The sequence below is a fragment of the Podarcis bocagei genome (genome assembly GCF_964188305.1).
Source record: "Podarcis bocagei genome assembly, chromosome: 10".
Lineage (NCBI taxonomy): Eukaryota > Metazoa > Chordata > Lepidosauria > Squamata > Lacertidae > Podarcis > Podarcis bocagei.
This window is the reverse complement of record NC_138135.1, coordinates 5965109-5985298: the sequence shown is the minus strand read 5'-3', so window position 1 is coordinate 5985298 and position 20190 is coordinate 5965109. Positions and strand designations below refer to the sequence as shown.

The 20190-nt window shown below is 46.1% G+C and overlaps 3 protein-coding genes across 4 annotated transcripts in view; 1 reads left to right on the top strand and 2 right to left on the bottom strand.

Moving 5' to 3' along the window:
* LOC308595820 (C-type lectin-like) overlaps window positions 1-389 on the bottom strand; it is a 50211-nt gene extending 49822 nt beyond the window's left edge. For both annotated transcript variants that reach the window (XM_081210555.1, XM_081210556.1), the window contains exon 1: window positions 283-389. The gene's annotated coding sequence lies outside the window, so the exon portion shown is untranslated. The remainder of the gene's footprint in view (window positions 1-282) is intronic.
* The window catches only part of LOC308595799 (C-type lectin LmsL-like), a 123580-nt gene that overhangs the window by 77372 nt on the left and 26018 nt on the right, over window positions 1-20190 (bottom strand). The window lies entirely within an intron of this gene.
* On the top strand, window positions 315-11117 carry LOC308595851 (regenerating islet-derived protein 4-like; the record flags this gene model as incomplete). Its single annotated transcript, XM_081210596.1, has 5 exons — window positions 315-378; window positions 1903-2003; window positions 2687-2833; window positions 3377-3488; window positions 10867-11117. 5 exons carry the CDS (start codon window positions 315-317, stop codon window positions 10944-10946), a joined length of 504 nt encoding a protein of 167 aa, XP_081066722.1. The 3' UTR covers window positions 10947-11117.

Genomic DNA, 20190 nt, shown 5'->3' with positions numbered 1-20190 from the left:
CCACATTTAAAGCAGAACATGAATGCCTAATGCTTTTGCTGATGCAGATGCTTTTGGGTTCAGGAGTGGGAAACCAGAGCTTTAACTATAGGGACCTTTTTTGGCAAGGTGATGTCTCTGCTTTTTAAGATGCTGTCTAGGTTTGTCATCACTTTTCTCCCATGAAGCAGGCGTCTTTTAATTTTGTGACTGCTGTCACTTTTTACTATTTCTAAGAAGGTTTGCGTCATTTTGTTTTTTCCTTGAAAAGAAATTGTTACATGGAGTTATCTGCCTAGCTACCTTTTCATTTTGTTCTTTCCTGGCAGGTAAAGATGGGACCAGGTGCTTCCTTCCATCTTCCCCTTCTGAGCTTCCTGGTCATCTCCTTTCTGCAAGGTACATCCTGGATGGGCTCCTATGGTGTTGGCCCCCAGCTTGAGGACTCCTTCATGCTTGCATCACCGATGACACTAACTGGTAGCTTAGTATGACATGAACAAGCCTAGTCTTCACCAAGGCCAACTATCCAGACTGGTCCTACATGGGCCAGAAAAAAGCCAGGGAAGTCCCCAAATAGGAATTCTATCACAGGAGGGGAAAGGAAAAGGAAGAGGGGGAGGGAATCAAATTGATTCCAAGCTGAAGGCCAGGCGGAACAACTCTGTCTTACAGGTTCTGCGGAAAGAAATCAGATCCTGCAGGGGCCTGGTCTCATGAGAGAGAGCGTTCCACCAGGCCAGAGCAAGTGTTGAGAAGACTCTGGCTCTGGTTGAGGCTAATCTAACTTCCTTAGGGCCCGGGACTTCTAGGGTGTTGCTATTTATGGACCTTAAGGTCCTCCATGGGGCATAACGGGAGAGGTGGTCCTATAGGTATGAGGGTCCTAGGCCCTTTTCATGCAGCACATATTTAAACTATAGAACTTGCTCCTTCAGGAAGCAGCAATGGCCACCAATTTGGATGGCTTTAAAAGAGGATTGGGCCAATTCATGGAGGAGAAGAGAGCTAGCAATGGCTGCTAGCAATGATGCCTAAGCCTCCACAGTTGGAGGAAGCAATGCTTCTGAATACCACTTGCTGGAAACTGCAGGAGGGGAGAAGCCTCCTGTGCTTGAATCCTGCTTTGAGGATTCCCACAGGCATGTGGTTGGCTACTGTGAGAGCAGGAGGTGTCAGAACCGGGGATGAAAAGCCAGCTGGCTCAGACCCAGCTGGAGCGCCTCCCCTCTCAGCCTTGCCGCTGCGGAGATCCATCAGTCATCCTCCTCTGACGTGTGTCTGCGACTCAAGCTGCAGTGCACACATTACTCAGCGGTGTAAACTGCACAACAGATCAGGCCCGAGGCATGAATACAATACTAAACTACGCATTTATTATACATAAATCAGGACAAAGAAAACGTGGCTTCTCTCCTTGCCGTTCTTCTCAGAGAAAGAAAACAAAAGCAATACAGAGCGGAAGTTCCGCTCACGCCAACAATCTGTGCTGGAATGTAAACAGACATGTGACATGTAACAATCCACATGTCTGCAGCAAAGGGTGGAATGGAATTCCCAGCAGGAGGATGGACTAGTTCGGTGGCCTAATCCAGCAGGAAAATGTGGGACATTCACTAGAGAAATTTGGGGTGGGTTATGTTTGGAAAAGTTCTGTAGTCACCACTAGAGTCTTTGAGTTCAACATTTTGCTGGTGAAAGTCCATCAGCCTCCAGCCAAAAAATTTCCCCTCTTTTCCCCTCAGCTGTTGGCTTCAGCCTTCACTGGTCTTCCATTAAAGGCAACCTTCCATTAAAGGTCTACTGCCCCCTATTTATGCCCTGAGTGGATTTCCCCACCTGCAGGAAACGGTTGTATTTCTGTATTCTGATCCACGAAGCCAAGCTCTCTTGACCACAGCTCATGTTTTCCCTCTTCTCTAGCCAGCTCAGCAGGTTCTTCCTGCCCCACTGGCTGGATGTTCTTTGAGAAAAGCTGCTACGGACTCTTCATCCAGTTTCCTCTGAAGTTTACAGAGGCAGAGGTAAGGAGCAGGCCTGGGCCAAACCAGGGGGCGCAGTCTGAGAATGCTTTCAAAGTGTTCAAAAACTTCCTTCAGATGTTTTCTAAAAGTTGTGTATTTCTTTATCTCCTTGACATCTTCTGGGAGGGCGTTCCACAGCATGGGTGCCACCACCAAGAAGGCCCTCTGCTTGGTTCCCTGTAATCTCACTTCTTGCAGTGAGGGAACCACCAGAAGGCCTTCAGAGCTGGATTTCAGGGTCTGGGCTGGACAATGGGGGTGGAGATGCTCCTTCAGGTATACAGGGCTGAAGCTGTTTAGGGCTTCTCATCCATGTGGTGTGACATCATCAGCACATCAAACATTTCTCTCCCTTCCACCTGCAGCAGCCAATGGTGTGGCAGGGAGGGGGTGGGGAAGACATGGCATGATGACATCACTCCGGTCAAGGTTAAGTCAAGCTGCCAGTTACAAGGCAGGAGGGAGCCGTAAATTAGGGTTCCCCTGTGCCAGTTTTCCTGCCTTCTGCTTACACCCTTCCTCTAGGGAATTAAGAATGCTGGTTTGGTGAAGAAAAAGATAAATGTCTCCTCTTACTGCTCAGAGTTGCACAATGACTGAGAAGCTTGCTGAGATGTTCAACTCAATTCAAGTGGCATCTCCTGCTCTCTGAAGTGAAACCTTTTGTCCGTGATCTCTCCCAGGAGCACTGCCAATCTTCTGGGGGAAATGGCCACCTGGCCTCCATCATGAATGCTCAAGAAATGTCTGTAGTGGCTGCATATGTCAAAAACCTCTATAAAGCTGGGAAACCTGTCTGGATTGGACTGCACTCCTATGACCTTCAGAAGGTCAGTAGAAGCAACCTTGGCGTCTCCTTTCTATCAGTATTCTGAGTGCGGGAACTGCAGTCTATCTAAGGTCTATATTGCTTGTTTTATGTTGCCATGGCCGTTGGCTAGTGCGAATAAAGTTTACCTTATCTAAGGTGTCGCTGTAGAGCAGGAAGACGGCATTGTGCCCACCTGCTTCTCCTAAGAAGAATCTGCTGGATCTGGCCAATGGCCCAGTTAGTCTAGCATCCATCTAGCCCAGATGCCTGGGAGAAACGTGTTAGCAGGATTCAGGCACAGGGGCCCTTTCCCTTCCCGTGGTTTCCAGCAACTGGGATCCAGAAGCTTTGCTGCCTCCAACAGTGGAGGCAGAACGTAGCTATCCTGGCTAGGAGAAGCCCTCTCCTCCAGAATTGAGGAGCCTCACTTTTCTCCAGAAGCACCTCCTCACTGCCTGAGCAGGACCCTCCACCACCAATGGGCACAGTGTTAAGTTTAGGGGAGGAGAGAGTTGTTGCTTATTCCTCGGCAAAGAGTCCCACCTCTTTGATCTTTCTACAGAGCAAAGCATGGAAATGGACCGATTCCGCCGTAATCTCCTATCGCAATTGGGCACCTGGGCAGCCCTCACAAGCCAATGGGGATAAGCTGTGTGTCGAGCTGACGGCAGAAGGTGAGTTGGAGGCGTCATAAAATTTGCATCCAGGAGCAGGTGCTTTAAGGCAGGGGTCAGCAAACCTTTTCAGCAGGGGGCCGGTCCACTGTTCTTCAGACCTTGTGGGGAGCCAGACTATATTTTGGGGAAGAAGAAAAAAAGAACAAATTCCTATGCCCCACAAATAACCCAAAGTAAAACACACACACACAAAATGACCTATGAGGAACCAAAAATAAATAAATGCTAAGACACACAATTAATAAGCAACCTGAAGCAACCTGAAGTAATCTGTTTTGGCATTCTAACATCCCAAATGATGTGACAACATCAGCTGTAATGTTAATATCGGAATACTGGGAAATGAGTTAATACCAAGAAAAATGAATGGCAATTTAAAGTTGTGCAAGTACCTTGCACTAGCCAAAATGACAGAATTAATAAGAAATGCTCAGGCAAAAGGTAAACAAATACCATTCCACAAACAATGTTTGGTTGTGCTTCGATTAATTTCATATATATAATGGAAGAACTGATAAAACAAACTTAATAAACGAAAACAGATTATTTGTAACCTAAAAAAATGTCAAAGCCACAAAGAGATAGAGGGAAGTCACTAATATAGCAGGGATTCAGACTTCTTTTGCTGAACAGAAAGAAAGTGGCTGTTTGGCTTTAAGGGAAGAAAGACAAAAAGAAAAACAAATGCAATTACTTTTTATAGAGTATTTAAATCACTGTTTGCATCCCCTCATTATCATTTGTGCTGTGGGAGAAAAGAAAGGACACTCTGTTAAAAGGGAAAATTATTTCATGTGAGAGGTCTGTCAGGAAATGCTGTTCCTAAAATGCATAGGCATATACACACACACGCAAAAAAAAACTTATAAAATTTAAATCCCATGGGGGGGGGGAGAAACTACTCAAGAGAGGAACTCACAGTGGGAGTGCTTTGATATTTACCTGTGAAAAGAATTTGGCATGTCCAGTACGTAACTCTTTTGTCTTAAGTAGCCCCTGGAGCAAAACACATTAAGGGTGATTTCCCTCAATGGTTCCAAGTTTTACATAAGGAAATTTGTATAGGTTTCACGCTCTCCAAACCTTCTCTCTCCCCCCTCCTTTCTCTCGCTCTCTCTTTTTTGTAAGCTGATCTAGCCTCTGTGCATGTGCAGAGTTCATGTCTCAGCAAACCTTTTATACCATTGAAAATGTTGCATCTTTTGGCTCAATTAGAATAAGGAAGGGAAAGGTAAGGAGTAGATTTTAAAAATAGGGTTAGATTTTAAAACAAAAAAGAGAAACTCAGCAATTTAAGTATTCACCAAAGCTAGCAATTTCAGCCCAAACAAAAGGGACTGCTTCCTTTATGTACAGGAAAGGGCTATCATTATTGGTCATTTTATCTGGTCATTCGCGGAACAATCAACCGCTCTCTTATTTATGAGTAAAAATGGCCAGTCAGAATTCATAGGATTTTTTAACATTGTCAGTCATTTCAGCCTTACCATTTGCAGACAAATTTTTCTGCCCTTTATTTACAGGATTGGTCAAGGCTAATTCTACTTGATTATATGAATTTTTATGTGCTTAAACTTTGAGTAGACTTTTAAGTCTGATTTTTGTAAATAATAGACAAAACGATAAACACTGTAATCACTTAAATGCCTGATATCACCAGTTCTGCTTCAAACATCATGGCTTCACCTCACACCTTTTAAAAAAACAAAGAGCAAATCTGGGCTGAATTTCAACACATCACCTCACCAGAATTTAAGAATTACCCTCCAATGCTGGCAGACACATGGCCTTCCACACAGCCACAAATTGGGAGAGTTGAAAGGGACCCTGGGGTCATCTAGTCCAACCCTAAAATACAGGGTTCATAGCAAGATTTGTACTACCAGAAACACACACATACTGATGTACACAGACACAACTGGGGAAGAGACCACAAGCCATGCGCCTATCATGTACTAAGGAAGAGGAAAATAAAAGTACCCAACTTTATACAGAACCCTTTTAGCAGATCTGGAGATAGTTTGAGTGAGTTTGCTTCCTTAGACTAAATGCAAGTTCCTATAGAAATGATCTTTAAAGGAAGATTGAATTGAACAGTTTTCCTAAGATAGGGAGAGGATCCTTTATAAAGCAAAGTTAATTCAATTGATATAACCACTCACAAATAATTAAAACAGTCATAAATTTGATTTAAAAGGAATACAAAAGTGAACAATTTTTTCTGAACTTGCAGAGGAATAGTAAGCCTAATCTATGCCCCCCCCTGCAGTTTCCTTTAAAGGAAGCTTACTCGGGAGTAAATTTACCTGGCACAGAATAAGAAGGAGAAGGGGAAAAAAACCTGAAAGAGACAGAATGAAACAAGGGGGGGCATTTTCTAAGAAAAGAGGCCAGGACGTCTTATAGAGACTGATATCAGGAGCCTTACAATAACTCTTCTGTCCAACCAAATCAAAGTTAAAACTGGACTCACATAATTTTCTTAGAAGGAACACCATACTTTCATAGGCATATGCTTAATGAAGTATATACACTGCATTTTAGCTTGAGAGAGCAGTTGGCTCAACTAGGCTTTTGCAGAAGAAACATTAGGTTATCAGCACCTTCCAAAATAAGACTGTAGACTCACAATCTCAAAAGTTGGGGCAAAGCAAGAGGTGGGGTAAACATTTGCACACTTCATTCTCATTTTCTCTTATTTAGGACTGCTAAGATCCAGCATGGCTTCCTTAGATTTAAATTTTGAAGCAAGCTTGCAGTTTAAACTATGCACACTTAAGAAAGGCAGTCTGCCAGAGACAGAAGGAACAGACAACACACATAACAGACAACATGTAAACATACATATTCTCATATATGTATTAGCAGACAACACACATAACAGACAACATGTAAACATATATATTCTCATCCTTTAGTTGGTTATTGCAAGGAGTTGGGCCACTACCTTTGGCTTCATTAAGTGAAATTAGTAGGAAGGTCCCACATGGTTTTATGAGCCTCCTTGCCTCTTCAAACACACCACCAGTTAATCAAACTGGTAGGGCTCACAACGCTTGGTTGACTGGGTACCCCTTTATAGATGCATGCGTTGCTGTTGTTGCTTTTTTGCTTTTTCCTTTTTGGGGGGGAGTGTCTGGGATAGGGAAGGGGGAAAGAGAGGGGTTGATTAGGATTGGTATGTCTAGGGGTTTGGTATGCTTAGTACAGGGACGTATAGTAAAGAGGAGAAGGGGCTTCTAGTTGCCTGGCAACTTCCTTAGTGGGTTTTAGAGAGCTCTAGCTATCCGGTTCCTTGCGTTCCCTTTCCTATTTCCTTATTTCCTTATTTCCTTATTTCCTTATTTCCTTATTTCCTTATTTCCTTATTTCCTTATTTCCTTATTTCCTTATTTCCTTATTTCCTTATTTCCTTATTTCCTTTAACCTGGGGTCTCTTTCCACTCTGCCGGTCCTGCCCAATTCCTCATGGGCTATCCCTCCTGGCAACCTCCTACCTATCGTCACATCTCAGGAAAAGGGGCCCTACTGGACGCCCGCGCCATGCGGTGCCAGATCGGGTGGTCCCTGGATAGAATTTCGAACTGAAAATCCCCCTTGCTTTTGGAAGCGGGATCACGCACGATACACGTGTTACGTGGCACCGACCAGTGTGGCTGGGATTGGGATAGAAAGCCAGACCCCTTCCTGCCCCCTAGCAAGGACGCTCGGGAAGTTCGGAAAGAGAACTCCAACCCCTTGCTTTCAACTGGGATGCCCGTTGCGGAGAGTCGGCTATCTTTCAAGTCGGGTCTCTCTGTCTTACTTTCGGGCTCCCAATTGGTGCGGCTGGCTGGAGATTTTAAGGAAAAGGGATAGAGCTCAGAACCCCCCTTTCGGGTTGAGCAGCGGTCCACGGTCTCTCTCACTAACCGGACCAAGAGAAAGGCAAGAAGGAGCGATAGAGAGGAGGGCAGAGAAGAAAAATGAGCTCAGCCGGACGCAGGAGCAAACTGCAGAAGATCCAAGTTTATTGCGCAACAGGTTCAAGGCGAGATTGAACAGAGAGAAAGGGGTGACATGAACTTTTGAAATTTCCCTCCATATCCCAGAATACAGTGCAAAATACATCCCAGTTACATCATGAATACATTAAGAGGTTGGGTTACACAGATTAACATATGGAGGAGGGAGGGGTGAATATGCAGAGAGCTGGATGGAGGAGGGAGGGGGGAATATGCAGAGAGCTGGATGGAGGAGGGAGGGGGGCATATGCAGAGAGCTGGATATATGCGCAGATAAGCACATCCTGAGAAGACAATGGTCCATGTTTGCATAGTCTGTCACCTGGCATCGCCCAGAGGAAGGGCTTGGCAGATGGAAATAAATGGATATATTGTAGCGAAGAACAAGGTGAAGAAGACATGCCCCCCCTTCCGTATCAGTCTTATATATAAAAAATAAAAGTTCATAAATGTACAAGGCGAACACATACATAAGTATATAAACCACATGTCTGAAACAGTGCAGGAGAACAATCTTGGAGCCAGTGTGGTGTAGTGGTTAAGAGTGGTAGACTCCTAATCTGGGGAACTGGGTTCGCGTCTCCGTTCCTCCACATGCAGCTGCTGGGTGACCTTGGGCCAGTCACACTTCTTTGAAGTCTCTCAGCCCCACTCACCTCACAGAGTGTTTGTTGTGGGGGAGGAAGGGAAAGGAGAATGTTAGCCGCTTGGAGACTCCTTAAAGGGAGTGAAAGGCGGGATATCAAATCCAAACTCTTCTTCTTCTTCTTTGACTCTCCCAAATTCACCTCAAATATTTCTCTGCAAGGAGGAAGGAAATGGGTTAGGGTTAGGGTTAGGGTTAGGGTTTTCCAATTGTCTTTGGACTGTAGGGGCTTACATCTTCCTGTAAATACACTCTGGCAAGTATCTGTTAAGCTGAGCAGACTATCAATATGTGTAAGACATTCAGGAAATACTGGTAAGTATTTACCATCTCAAAGGAATGGCCAGGCTACCCAGAAAAGGCAATCAGATAATAAGGCATGACCAGGCAGACAGGAGAGAAGCAACACACTCAAATTTCTGCTGGTGATGTTTGTATGATGTTTTGGGGGGTGGTCTCTGGCTACAGGGTGGGCAATTTCCGAAGTCTATATAAGGGCTTGTGCACCATTGTTCTGGGTTCCTCTCCTCCCTTCCTGAGTGGAATGAGTAGGGGACCCTGTTGCAACAGCTTTAGTAAACATCAGGCTTACTAGCTGCTTTGCTTCTCAATATTCTCTGGTTGGCCTCTGTTATTTTCTCCTACGAATAGAGAACCCACATAGGGACTTTACATGGGCTCTTGGATACCCCATAAGGGGAAAAGGAGCAGGTTTTGTTCCTTATAACACCTACCACACACTTACAACTAAAGATGGACACATCACTCCATGGAGGTTAGATGCGAGGATCTTCAATAATAGCCAAACAGTAAATGAGATACGTCTCAGGAAGGTCCCCTCCCAGAGCCACAGCGAGGACTCTGAGGAGGAGGGGTGGCAGGCCAGGGGAAATAGAGGCTTGCTTGAAACTCCTCCTGTCCAGGAATGCAGCTGGAAATTCCCAAGATAGCGTAGGTCAGATGGAGAGAGGCCAGCCTTCAGAGGAACTGCAGCTTTTTGACAACACTTGGAGGAGGGTAGAGATTACCGTATTTTTCGCTCTATAGGACGCACTTTTCCCGTCCAAAAATGAAGGGGAAATGTGTGTGCATCCTATGGAGCGAATGCAGGCTTTCGCTGAAGCCTGGAGAGCGAGGGGGGTCAGTGCGCACCGACCCCTCTCGCTCTCCAGGCTTCAGGAAGCTATCCGCCGGGCTCTGCAGGCTTGTGGATAGCTTCCTGCAGCCCGAAGCCCGGGGAGTGCGGCCCCACGCACCCTGGGCTTCGGGCAGCTATCCGCAAGCCTTCGGAGCACGGTGGGAATTCCCGCCGGGCAGAAGGCTTGCGGATAGCGGCAAGCTCTGGGAGCGAAGACAAGGTTGTATGCAACCTCGCCCCAGCTCACGGACTTGTTCTGGGGGCTTGGGTGCGGGGGAAGCTCGGGCTTTCCCCATCCCCAGCCCGGCAAGCTCCAGGAGCGATGGCGAGGTTGAGCACAACCTTGCCACCACTCCCAAACCCGTTCTGGGGTCTGGGGAAGCTCAGGCTCCCCCCGCCCCAGCCCTGCGGCTAAAAAGGAAGCCAAGACAGTGAGCGGGATCCACCCCCCTCTCTGTCTTGGCTTCTGCCAAAGCCATGCACAGCCTCTGGGGGCTGTGGGGAAAAAAATACCCCCCTTTATTTCCCCCCAAAAAAACTAGGTGCACCCTATGGTCCGGTGCGCCCTATAGAGCGAAAAATACGGTAATTCAGAGAAGGAGGGACAGGCTGTTCCCAAGTCCCCATGGGCTAGCAGAAGGGGCAGAGTTGTAAGGTTGTAAGGTGCAGGCTGGAAATTTCCAAGATAGCGTAGGCCAGATGGAGACAGGCCAGGCTTCAGAGGAACTGCAGCTTTTAGACATCATTCAGAGGAGGGTAGAGACTAATTCAGGAAAGTAGGGACATGCTGTTCCCAAGTCCCCATGGGCTAGCAGAAGGGGCAGAGTCCAGGCTTAGCATCAGGCCAACAGGAGGTAAGTCGGCCGATGGAGTGTGTCCTGTTGGCGAAAAGCCTGTCCTTCAGTTGGCTCAACGTCTTCACCAGAGGACTAGAGCTGGGGAGCTCGGAATGTAACTACTGTGTAAATACTAATAAATCTAAGCGCAATTAAACCGTCAGCTTGCCGCGTTCTTGGCAGGGGGGAGAGACGTCTGGAATCCTGACAATAGGGAAAAAATTATTAGACATAAGGCAAATTAATGAGAAAGGGCAAAGTACTCGAGCAATAATATGGGATACAATGAAAGCCGTGATGAGGGGAATTAGTATTAGGGAATCCAGTAAATTGAGGGGGTGGGGACAAAAAGAAGAAATGAAAAAGTTAGTGGAAGAAATTAGGACACTGGAAAACCAATGTATTAATGATAAAGATAAAAGTTTTTTGTCCTTTTTTTTCTTTCTTCATTAAGTATATAAACTTTGCATACATGCTGAAAATTATAGTGTAATAAGCCTTGTGATGTAATATGATAATGTTTACCGATGCAGCACAAGAATTTTAATAACTAAATAAAACTGCAAAAATAATAATATGAGTTTCATCATCATCATCATCATCATCATCATCATCCGCCCATCTGGCTGGGTTTCCAGGTGAAAGATCAACAGACAGACCATTCATATATCTGCAGACTACTCTGTAAATTATGAACTGAGAAGGGGCAATAGAAAAGTTCCATGTAAATAAAAAACCTCTTTTCTTCCAGATTATTTAACATGGAAAGCTACGCCATGTACAGAGAAGCATCCCTTCCTGTGCAGAGTTCCTTTGGAGAAGAAACGTTAAATCAGGATTTCAACATGTCCAGAACCATGGAGAAATGGAAATATCCCAGAGGAGAGGTCCTTCCTTCCCAGCAGCACAAGTCACCCAGTGTCCTGGCCCCCCAGAGTGCCTGAGGTTAAATGTCGTCTGTTCTGGGCTGGGTTGATACCAATAAACTCTCTCTTCTGAGTACACGTGGCGCTTTTGAGTTTGTCAACTTCAATCTTCTTGCTGTGATTCCTGAATCGCAGGTGGTGGGACTAACAGGAGGATCACATGACGGAGTCCCGTAGAAAGCATCGACACACATCCGAAAGACATGTGCACAATATACAGCACACTAGCTAAGTCAGCGAAAGCAAATTTGTGCAGGAATTGTGGCATCAAGCATTTTATTATTTACAGAAAGAAAACGAAAGAAACATGGCAGGCTGTGTGAGCGGCTTCTCACACATCCTCTCTAGCCCTTAGCTGAACAGAGAACAAAGAGCGGAAGTTGTCAGCTTCACTTCCGCTCACACACACAGTGATAAGAAATGAAATCAACCGATCACATGACCCCCTGCAATTGTGGCAGTGGAAAATACTAACATCCTCCCCCTTTTCCTTTGCAACTATTGCAGTGGCATCTAACACATTTGCAACATATGGTCAAACACATTTAGTTGTTCCTCGTTAGCAGCATTCGACAAAAGGTCAGCAGGAATTTCTTTTCCTGGATTGTTGTTGTTTAGTTGTTTAGTCCTGCCCATGGAGTAGAGCACGCCAGGCACTCCTGTCTTTCATTGCCCCCTGCAGTTTGGTGAAACTCATGCTGGTAGCTTCGAGAACACTGTCCTGCCATCTCGTCCTCTGTCGTCCCCTTCTCCTTGTGCCCTCCATCTTTCCCAGCATCAGGGTCTTTTCCAGGGAGTCTTCTCTTCTCATGAGGTGGCCAAAGTCTTGGAGCCTCAGCTTCACGATCTGTCCTTCCAGTGAGCACTCAGGGCTGATTTCCTTCAGAATGGAGAGATTTGATCTTCTTGCAGTCCATGGGACTCTCAAGAGTCTCCTCCAGCACCAGAATTCAAAAGCATTGATTCTTTGGCGATCAGCCTTCTTTATGGTCCAGCTCTCACTTCCATACATCACTACTGGGAAAACCACATTTATCAATCCTCGTTTGATACAGCCTCTTGCATGAAATAACTTGATTTGCAAGTATTTGGTTCTTTGCTTACAACCTTCAGAATTTAGCAACACTAAGCAAGATTTGTTGTCCTGGTAAACCTGTACAGGACAAGATACATTCAATCTCATGGCACTTTTGAGTTTGTCACCTTCAGTCTTCTAACTGTGATTCCTACATTGCAGGGGGCAAGACTAAATGACTCTTGGGGTCCCTTCCAACCCTACAATTCCATGCTTCCATGTTCCTAGTAGAGCTTCCACCATCTGAAGGAATGGGTTGAACTCCAATAAGGCTACACATCACTTCTGGTTTACAGAAATGTATGGTCATCCTGTCATTTCGGCCTGAGTTAAAGGTAAAGGTAAAGGGACCCCTGACCATTAGGTCCAGTCGTGACCAACTCTGGGGTTGCAGTGTCATCTCACTTTATTGGCCGAGGGAGCCGGCGTGGAGCTTCCAGGTCATGTGGCCAGCATGACTAAGCCGCTTCTGGCGAACCAGAGCAGCGCACGGAAACGCCGTTTACCTTCCCGCCGGAGTGGTACCTATTTATCTACTTGTACTTTGACGTCCTTTCGAACTGCTAGGTTGGCAGGAGCAGAGACTGAGCAACGGGAGCTCACCCCATCGTGGGGATTTGAACTGCCGACCTTCTGATTGGCAAGTCCTAGGCTCTGTAGGCACCACCCGCATGCTGGAAGGTGATAGGAGACTCCTATTAACAATCAATCCCTCTCCCCAGGGAATGCTGGGAATTATAGCTCCGGGACAGGAACAAGTATTTTTCAGCACCCTTAACAAGCCACAGTTTTCAGGATTATTTGGGAAAAGCCATGGCTGCTTCAGGCAGTGTGATACTGCTTTAAAAGTTTGGTGCAGAAGTGGCCTTAAAAGTTTCCAACTCTGCAACCTTGCACTTTGACGTGCTTTCGAACTGCTGGGTTGGCAGGAAAAGGGACCAAGCAACAGGAGCTCACCCCGTCACGGGGATTTGAACCACCACCCTTCTGATTGGCAAGCCCTAGGCTCTGTGGTTTAACCCACAGCACCACCCGCGTCCCTCTCAGCCTGAGTTACTCTCTTTTTTTAAAATAATAATAAAATGGTTCTGTTTTTGGAAAGGACAGGGGTAGTTTATTCCCGATATGATAGCAAATAATGGTCAGTTGCACTGGTCAACTTTTGCACTGTATTCCTTTTTGGGGAGACGATTTCAGATAACTCATGCCATAATCTCCAACTGTCCCAAAATTGCCGGGACTGTCATTAAAATGTCACAACTCCTTACTTTGTCATGCAGAGCCCCAAATTCTCTAGGAGCCAAAGGAAAGTGGTGGTGGGTTCGAGTCCCAGTGCTCTCTCCCAGCTTGGAGGAAGAGGGGGCTGAGAGGGCTGAGAGGGGTGGGAGGGGAGATAACAAACCAAAAACAGGGTGCCTTAAAGCAGTTGCAGTATCCTTGGCCAAACCAGAGTAGCAGGGAATGGGCTTCCTCAGAAGCAAGCCCCGTTAATCTCTCTGGGGCTGGATCACAGGTAATGGCTGAAATCGTATGAGGCGCACATCCCAAGTTGCCAGTAATGTGAACTGCGGCCCTATGGCTACTCAGAAGTAACAACAACAACAACAATTTATTTATACACCACCCATCTGGCTGGGTTTTCCCCGCCACTCTGGGCAGCTCCCAACAGAATATTAAAAACAAGATAAAACATAAAATGTTAAAAAACTTCCCTAAAGATGTCTTCTAAAAGTCAGAACGACGGGGGTGGAGATGCTCCTTCATGTATACTGGGCCGAGGCCGTTTAGGGCTTTAAGGTCAGCACCAACACGTTGAATTGTGTTCAAAAATGTACTGGGAGCCAATGTAGGTCTTTCAGGACTGGTGTTATGTGGTCTCCAGTCCAGCAGCTGCATTCTGGATTACTTGTAGTTTCTGGGTCACCTTTAAAGGTAGCCCCACGTAGAGCACGTTGCAGTAGTCCTAGCGGGAGATAACCAGAGCATGCACCACTCTGGCGAGACAGTCTGTAGGTCAGGAGGGTGTCATACAAGATGGAGCTGGTAGACAGCTGCCCTGGACACAGAACTGACCTGTGCCTCCATGGACAGCTGTGAGTCCAAAATGACTCCCAGGCTGCGCACCTGGTCCTTCAGGGGCATAGCTGCCCCATTCAGGACCAGGGAGTCCCCCACACCTGCCCACACCCTGCCCCACAAAACAGTACTTCTGTTGTCAGGATTCAACCTCAATCTGTTATCTACTATCCATCCTCTGGGCCAATCATCCTCCTGGGATGCTTGCCCTGGCCTGCGGGCAGCTAGCCCTGCCCCTGGGTGCCCAAACAGCTAGCTCCACCTCTGCTTCCAAGTCTGCCTTTCTATGATTCTCATCATTGGCTCCAGTGTCACCTAGTGTCAGGCTCCCTGCCTTCTGCCCTGCCAGTGCCAATAGACACCGGGCATTTGTCTGGGGAATGCACTTGGAAGACAAAAAAATTATCGAGGAGTTAGTGATCTGACATGGTTACCCTTCCTGTCTCTGTTCCTGCCCTCTCCCTTGCTCTTGTGAAGTTTTTTGATGGTGTGAGAACAGTCTTTAATGTCCTGAGAACGTTGGGAGGAGGTGAAGCCCCCCCCCTCCACCTGCCTTAATCAGTTGTGGAAGATAATGCTGGGTAGCTTCTTTGAAGTTGGACTTTGTTTTGAGAAAGTGAGGCATTGGGAGTGGGTAGCTAATGGAGGATCTGCACGTAGCCAGCCTTGAAAGATACACAGGTTATCTATAAAATCGGATAGTTTGGGCAGAGTTTCTTTGAAGCTTCTGAACGAACTGATCGACCGAAGGACTACTTGGAGGAGTCACTTCACTGCTTCTTGAGGACTTCTAAGTGGGAGATTGAAGTGCTTGCTTGATACATGATGTCAGGGAACTGACATCGGAGCTAGAGGCGGAGGGAAGGCTCTCAAATGATGCTGGAGAAGGGCCCAGCAGGGAGAGAGGCAGCTCCGCAGATGGGGAAGCAAATCAGCGCAACACCAGGGATAAAGGGGGGCAGATGGGGGAATCGGCGAGAGGGCTCCAGGACTCTTCACCGGACACCAGCGGGGAGAGCACGGGTCCTCCGCTACCCATGCCCACCCTGCGCAGAAGACTTCCACGCAGAGAGAGTAGGAGGAGACTGGGTGTCGAACAACTTTTATGTTGGAAAAGATTTAAGAAACGCCCACTGACAGATTCTGCTAGCGACTGAGGCAGCCACGAAGTGAAGGGCTGTGCAGACTGAAAGGTTTAGCAAGGCAACAAAACCTGGAGAGGTGGCAACTTACGCACGAGCAACCCATACACATTACACATATACATCACTTGCTGCCTTAGAATAAAATCTTTAACCTTCTCACTCACTTGTGTATTCTGTATTGCTTCTGAATCTCATTTTAAAAGAACCACCTTGCCTTTGGCAAGACAGCACCACAGCGACAAGCAGTGCAATGGATGAGCCTCACCCTGGGAAAACCTCCTTCTGCTTCACCCTCAAGAAAGAAGGGCATTTTCGCTGGCCAGGTTTAATTCAAATCCATCAAACCTCCTTTGGGGAAGGTTCTCAGGCAGGGTAGAAGGAGAAAGAACTTGCCCATGTGAAGACCACCTGGTGGAAACCCTTACACATATGGTTCTCCTTACACATATGATCTCCGCCAGCAATTTCTAGATCAAATCTGTATCCCCAAATGGAAACCAGAGTTGGAGGTCATACATTTACTATTACTGGGGAATGATCAGGAGCTCACCAAGTTAGTGGCTAAATATCTCTATTTGGTTTTTTGTCATCGAAATACACTGCAGACCAAGAGATGTGACGATAGACTGCTCTGCCTCCTTACTTTTAGCAAATGTTATGTGCCACTGGGGAAGTGGTAATTCTGTATTGATTTGTTTTGGATGTTTGTATGTGATGCCAATAAAAGGTTTGATGATGATGATACTGTAGCACCCTGCTTGTGGTTAACGCTTAGCTGGAATGAAATATTCAACGCAGCAATAGAGAAATTAAAATAATTTATTTGTCAGACAAATAAATGAGAGGCACAGTGGTATATGGTTACCAAGCTCTGGCCTGGTCTCCTGCCATTATGGCCAGCACTTATATTCCCTTAATCCAGCCCCCTTTGCTCCTCCTGTGGCTGCCTCTGTCCAATCAGCCTGGTTGAAATTCCTATTGGTTGTTTGCTAGAACCAATCACAAAAGATACACCCATATCCTCCTGTCCTTATATGGAACACAAAGAGCTATATATTGTTACATCTATAAATGACAAATAAGTAGTAATATATCTTACATGTGTCTCAACAAGGAATCTTAATTACCAGCTCACCTCTTGCCCTCCTTGCCCTATTGCCTTCTAAAACAAATGGTTAATCTTAAATTTTTATCTTAAACATATGTCAAGGATCTTGAGTTCACATCAACATTGAAAGATCTCCTTCATTTGAAGGTTTCTAAACAAATGCCTGACAACTATATATCAGGAGTGCTCGATGGCGTCTCCTGTCTGGCAGGGGGGCTAGGCTGGTGGCTGACTTAATTTCAGGATAAATACAACTCTTACAACTATATGAAATAAGAATCTAGCATTTCTTAAATCCTTTGCATAATTACATTTAAGCCAATATATTTAATACATAACATAGGTAGCCTTTTAAAAGGAATAAGGCCTTTGTAAAGTAAAAAAGGAACTTAGTAGAAAACAGCTTCAAAAGAAGCCTCTTCAGTTTACACCCCCCCTTCAGCCAGCTGCTTTTCCCATTAGCTCTTCCCAACATTTATTGCCCTTTAACTCTCTCAGTTTAAGAAAGAAACAGCTTTAGAAAAGACTTCCCAAAAATGCTCTCTTTCTGCCAGCTAGATGCTTCTCCATTGCTCTTGGCCTTTTTAACCTTAGAGAAGAAGATCTGGCTCATTTTACTGGGAGGCACATTGGTATTATTTTACTATTTACTCATTCCTAATTATATTTATCTCTGCTTTTTTTTTATCTTCTGTAACATGTAGGGTCAGTGTCCTCGCTCTCAGCCTGTAATTCCCCCTTTTACGACTTTGAGAATTGTTTTCTGCTATAAATCAAGGGGCCCCTTGTCTAGGAGGAAAACATTGCCAAGGTTCTCTAAGCAGCTGGTCTTCTGCCTGGCATGAAACTTTTGAAAATCTTTAAGCTCTTTTTAATATACAAGCCCTGATCAAACATTAATAAAATGCAGGCTTATGATTAGATGCCTCAATACAAGCAGTGCCGGATTTACATATAAGCTAAACAGCCTATAGTTTAGGGCCCCAATCTCTTGTGCCCCCCCAAAAAAAAGTGAAGGGGAAAAACCTGGATGTATATTTCCAAAACAGAAGATAAAAAAACCAAATAAAAGAAAACCTACATACAGCAACAGTGTTTTGTGTTGTGTAGGCTCCTATGATGTAAGTCATGGGCCCCGCCTGCTAGCCTGCTCCCTAAAATATCACTGGTTTGCTCCTTTCTATATACAGTGGTACTTCCAGTTGTTGTTGTTGTTTAGTCGTTTAGTTGTTTAGTCATTTAGTCGTGTCCGACTCTTTGTGACCCCATGGTACCTCCAGTTACAAACTTAATTTGTTCCAGAGGGCCGTTCTTAACCTGAAACTGTTCTTAACCAGAGGCGTGCTTTTGCTAATGGCGCCAGCGGCACACAATTTCTGTTCTCATCCTGGGGCAAAGTTCTCAACTCGATGTAACTCTTCCAGGTTAGTGGAGTTTGTAACCTGAAGCGTTTCTAATCTGAGGCATTTGTAACTCAAGGTACCATTGTATAGGGTGCCTACATTCTGCATGGACTGGGTGCATGACAACATGTGCAAATGGCTTGAGATACCTATTAGGTCCATAAATTATCATATAGCATATATTCAACACAAAAAAACAGCAACCATTTGTTGTTGCCAAAGGACAGCTGGACATAAAAAGGGCCCCAATACCTTCAGGAGCTTAGGGCCTCATCAAACCTAAATCTGGCCCTGTGTGACTGGCAGAAGGAGAGCACACGATGCAAACTGGGAAAGGTATGTACAGTTTTCTCAGGCTCCAGAATTTATACAGATTGCAGAATTTCGCCCTTTTGGGCACAGAATTTTGATTTTTTTTTGCTTCAAGCTCACAAAACAGGGAAATTAGCAAATATTACGGTTACGGAGATCTTTGCCTCCCTGCCCCCTATAAAGCCCACCAAGCAGAAATGGGAAAACCCACACTTCCCAGCCCCGCTTCAACTCACCCACACTTAAGACAACTGGATAGACTAAGGGGTGATTCAATGAGGGGAATCCAGCCAAAGAATCTGGGAACAAGGAGACCCAAAGGTGCAGCCGCCTCGCTGAACCCAGCCCCCCAGCTCTGAGGACTCTCCCACCAAACCTAAATCCGGCCCTGGCTACAAACTAAGTACAAGTCTTCAGACATCTGACAAACAGGACTCTAGTTTGAGCGCATGGGAGCACTTTCCATGTGGGCAAAGCAAAACGGTGTGAAAGGATGCAGGTGGAAATTAATGAGTAGATGAAACCCATGGCAGCTGCGATCCTGGAGCTGTTGTGTGGTTGCCAATCCCCTCACTGTCTCTGCTTTCTCAAGCTACTTTCCGCACCTTTTCTTTCTTTTTGTAGCATTTTGCAAGTGACGAGAACGGCCCTTGCCTCGCATTTCCTGCCTCCCATACACAGCTACATCCTTGACCTTGCTGGGTGCCCACCCACATTAAGAGTCCGAACCAGGTCAGGGGTGGGAAGAATCAAAGATCCAGCTTCCAGCAAGGAACATGAAGTGCCTGTTCTGTCAAATCAAAGGAGCTGCTGGGCTGTGGGCGCCATTTTGGCTTTCCACCTCCGCAACCTGACTTGCCCGGTTCCTGCATTTTTGGCTGCCTCCAGGCTCATTATTTCATGGAAGGAGAAAGAGTAAGCCAGATGATCAAGGGGAATCAAGAAGGTTGCAGAGTTGGAAACTTTTAAGGCCACTTCTGCACCAAACTTTTAAAGCAATATCACACTGCCTGAAGCAGCCATGGCTTTCCCCAAAGAATCCTGAAAACTGTGGCTTGTTCCCATCCCAAAACTATAAATCCCAGCATTCCCTGGGGAGAGGGATTGATTGTTAAACGATTTTGGGAATTGTAGCTCAGGGAGGGGAATAGGAGTCTCCTAACACCTTCTAGCAATGGACGCGGGTGGCACTGTGGGTTAAACCACAGAGACTAGGACTTGTCAATCAAAAAGTAGGCGGTTCGAATCCCCATTACGGGGTGAGCTCCTGTTGCTTGGTCCCTGCTCCTCCCGACCTAGGAGTTCGAAAGGACGCCAAACTGCAAGTAGATAAATAGGTACTGCTCCGGCGGGAAGGTAAACGGCATTTCTGTGCGCTGCTCTGGTTTGCCAGAAGCTGGCCACATGACCCAGAAGCTGTATGCTGGCTCCCTCGGCCAATAAAGCGAGATGAGCGCCACAACCCCAGAGTCATCCGTGACTGAACCAAACGGTCAGGGGCCCCTTTACCTTTAACACCTTCCAGCAGCCTTAACAAACTACAACCCCCAGGATTTTTTGAGGAAAGAATGGAAATTTATGGAAGTACACATGCATGGAAAAAACAGAGAACAGTTTTCTCTATCTAGAGGGGCTGGGAGCTGGGGGGCATTGTTATACAGTGGTTCTGCTCCTTCCTCCTGGGCCGTGTTCAGAAATTGGTGGTGGGGAATGAGTGTTCAGACCCCTGCGCTCTCACTTGTGGGGTGCCTCAGGGTTCTGTCCTCTCCTCCATGCTTTTTAATATCTATATGAAGCCGCTGGGAGAGATCATCAGGGGGTTTGGGCTGGGTGTTCATCAGTATGCAGATGATACCCAGCTCTACCGCTCTTTCAAATCAGAACCAGTGAAGGCCGTGAAGGTCCTGTGTGAGTGTCTGGAGGCTGTTGGAGGATGGATGGTGGCTAACAGATTGAGGTTGAATCCTGACAAGTGCATATAGACCAACAATGTGTAAAAAGTGCAATGAGATGAATCAGAAGTCAAAAGT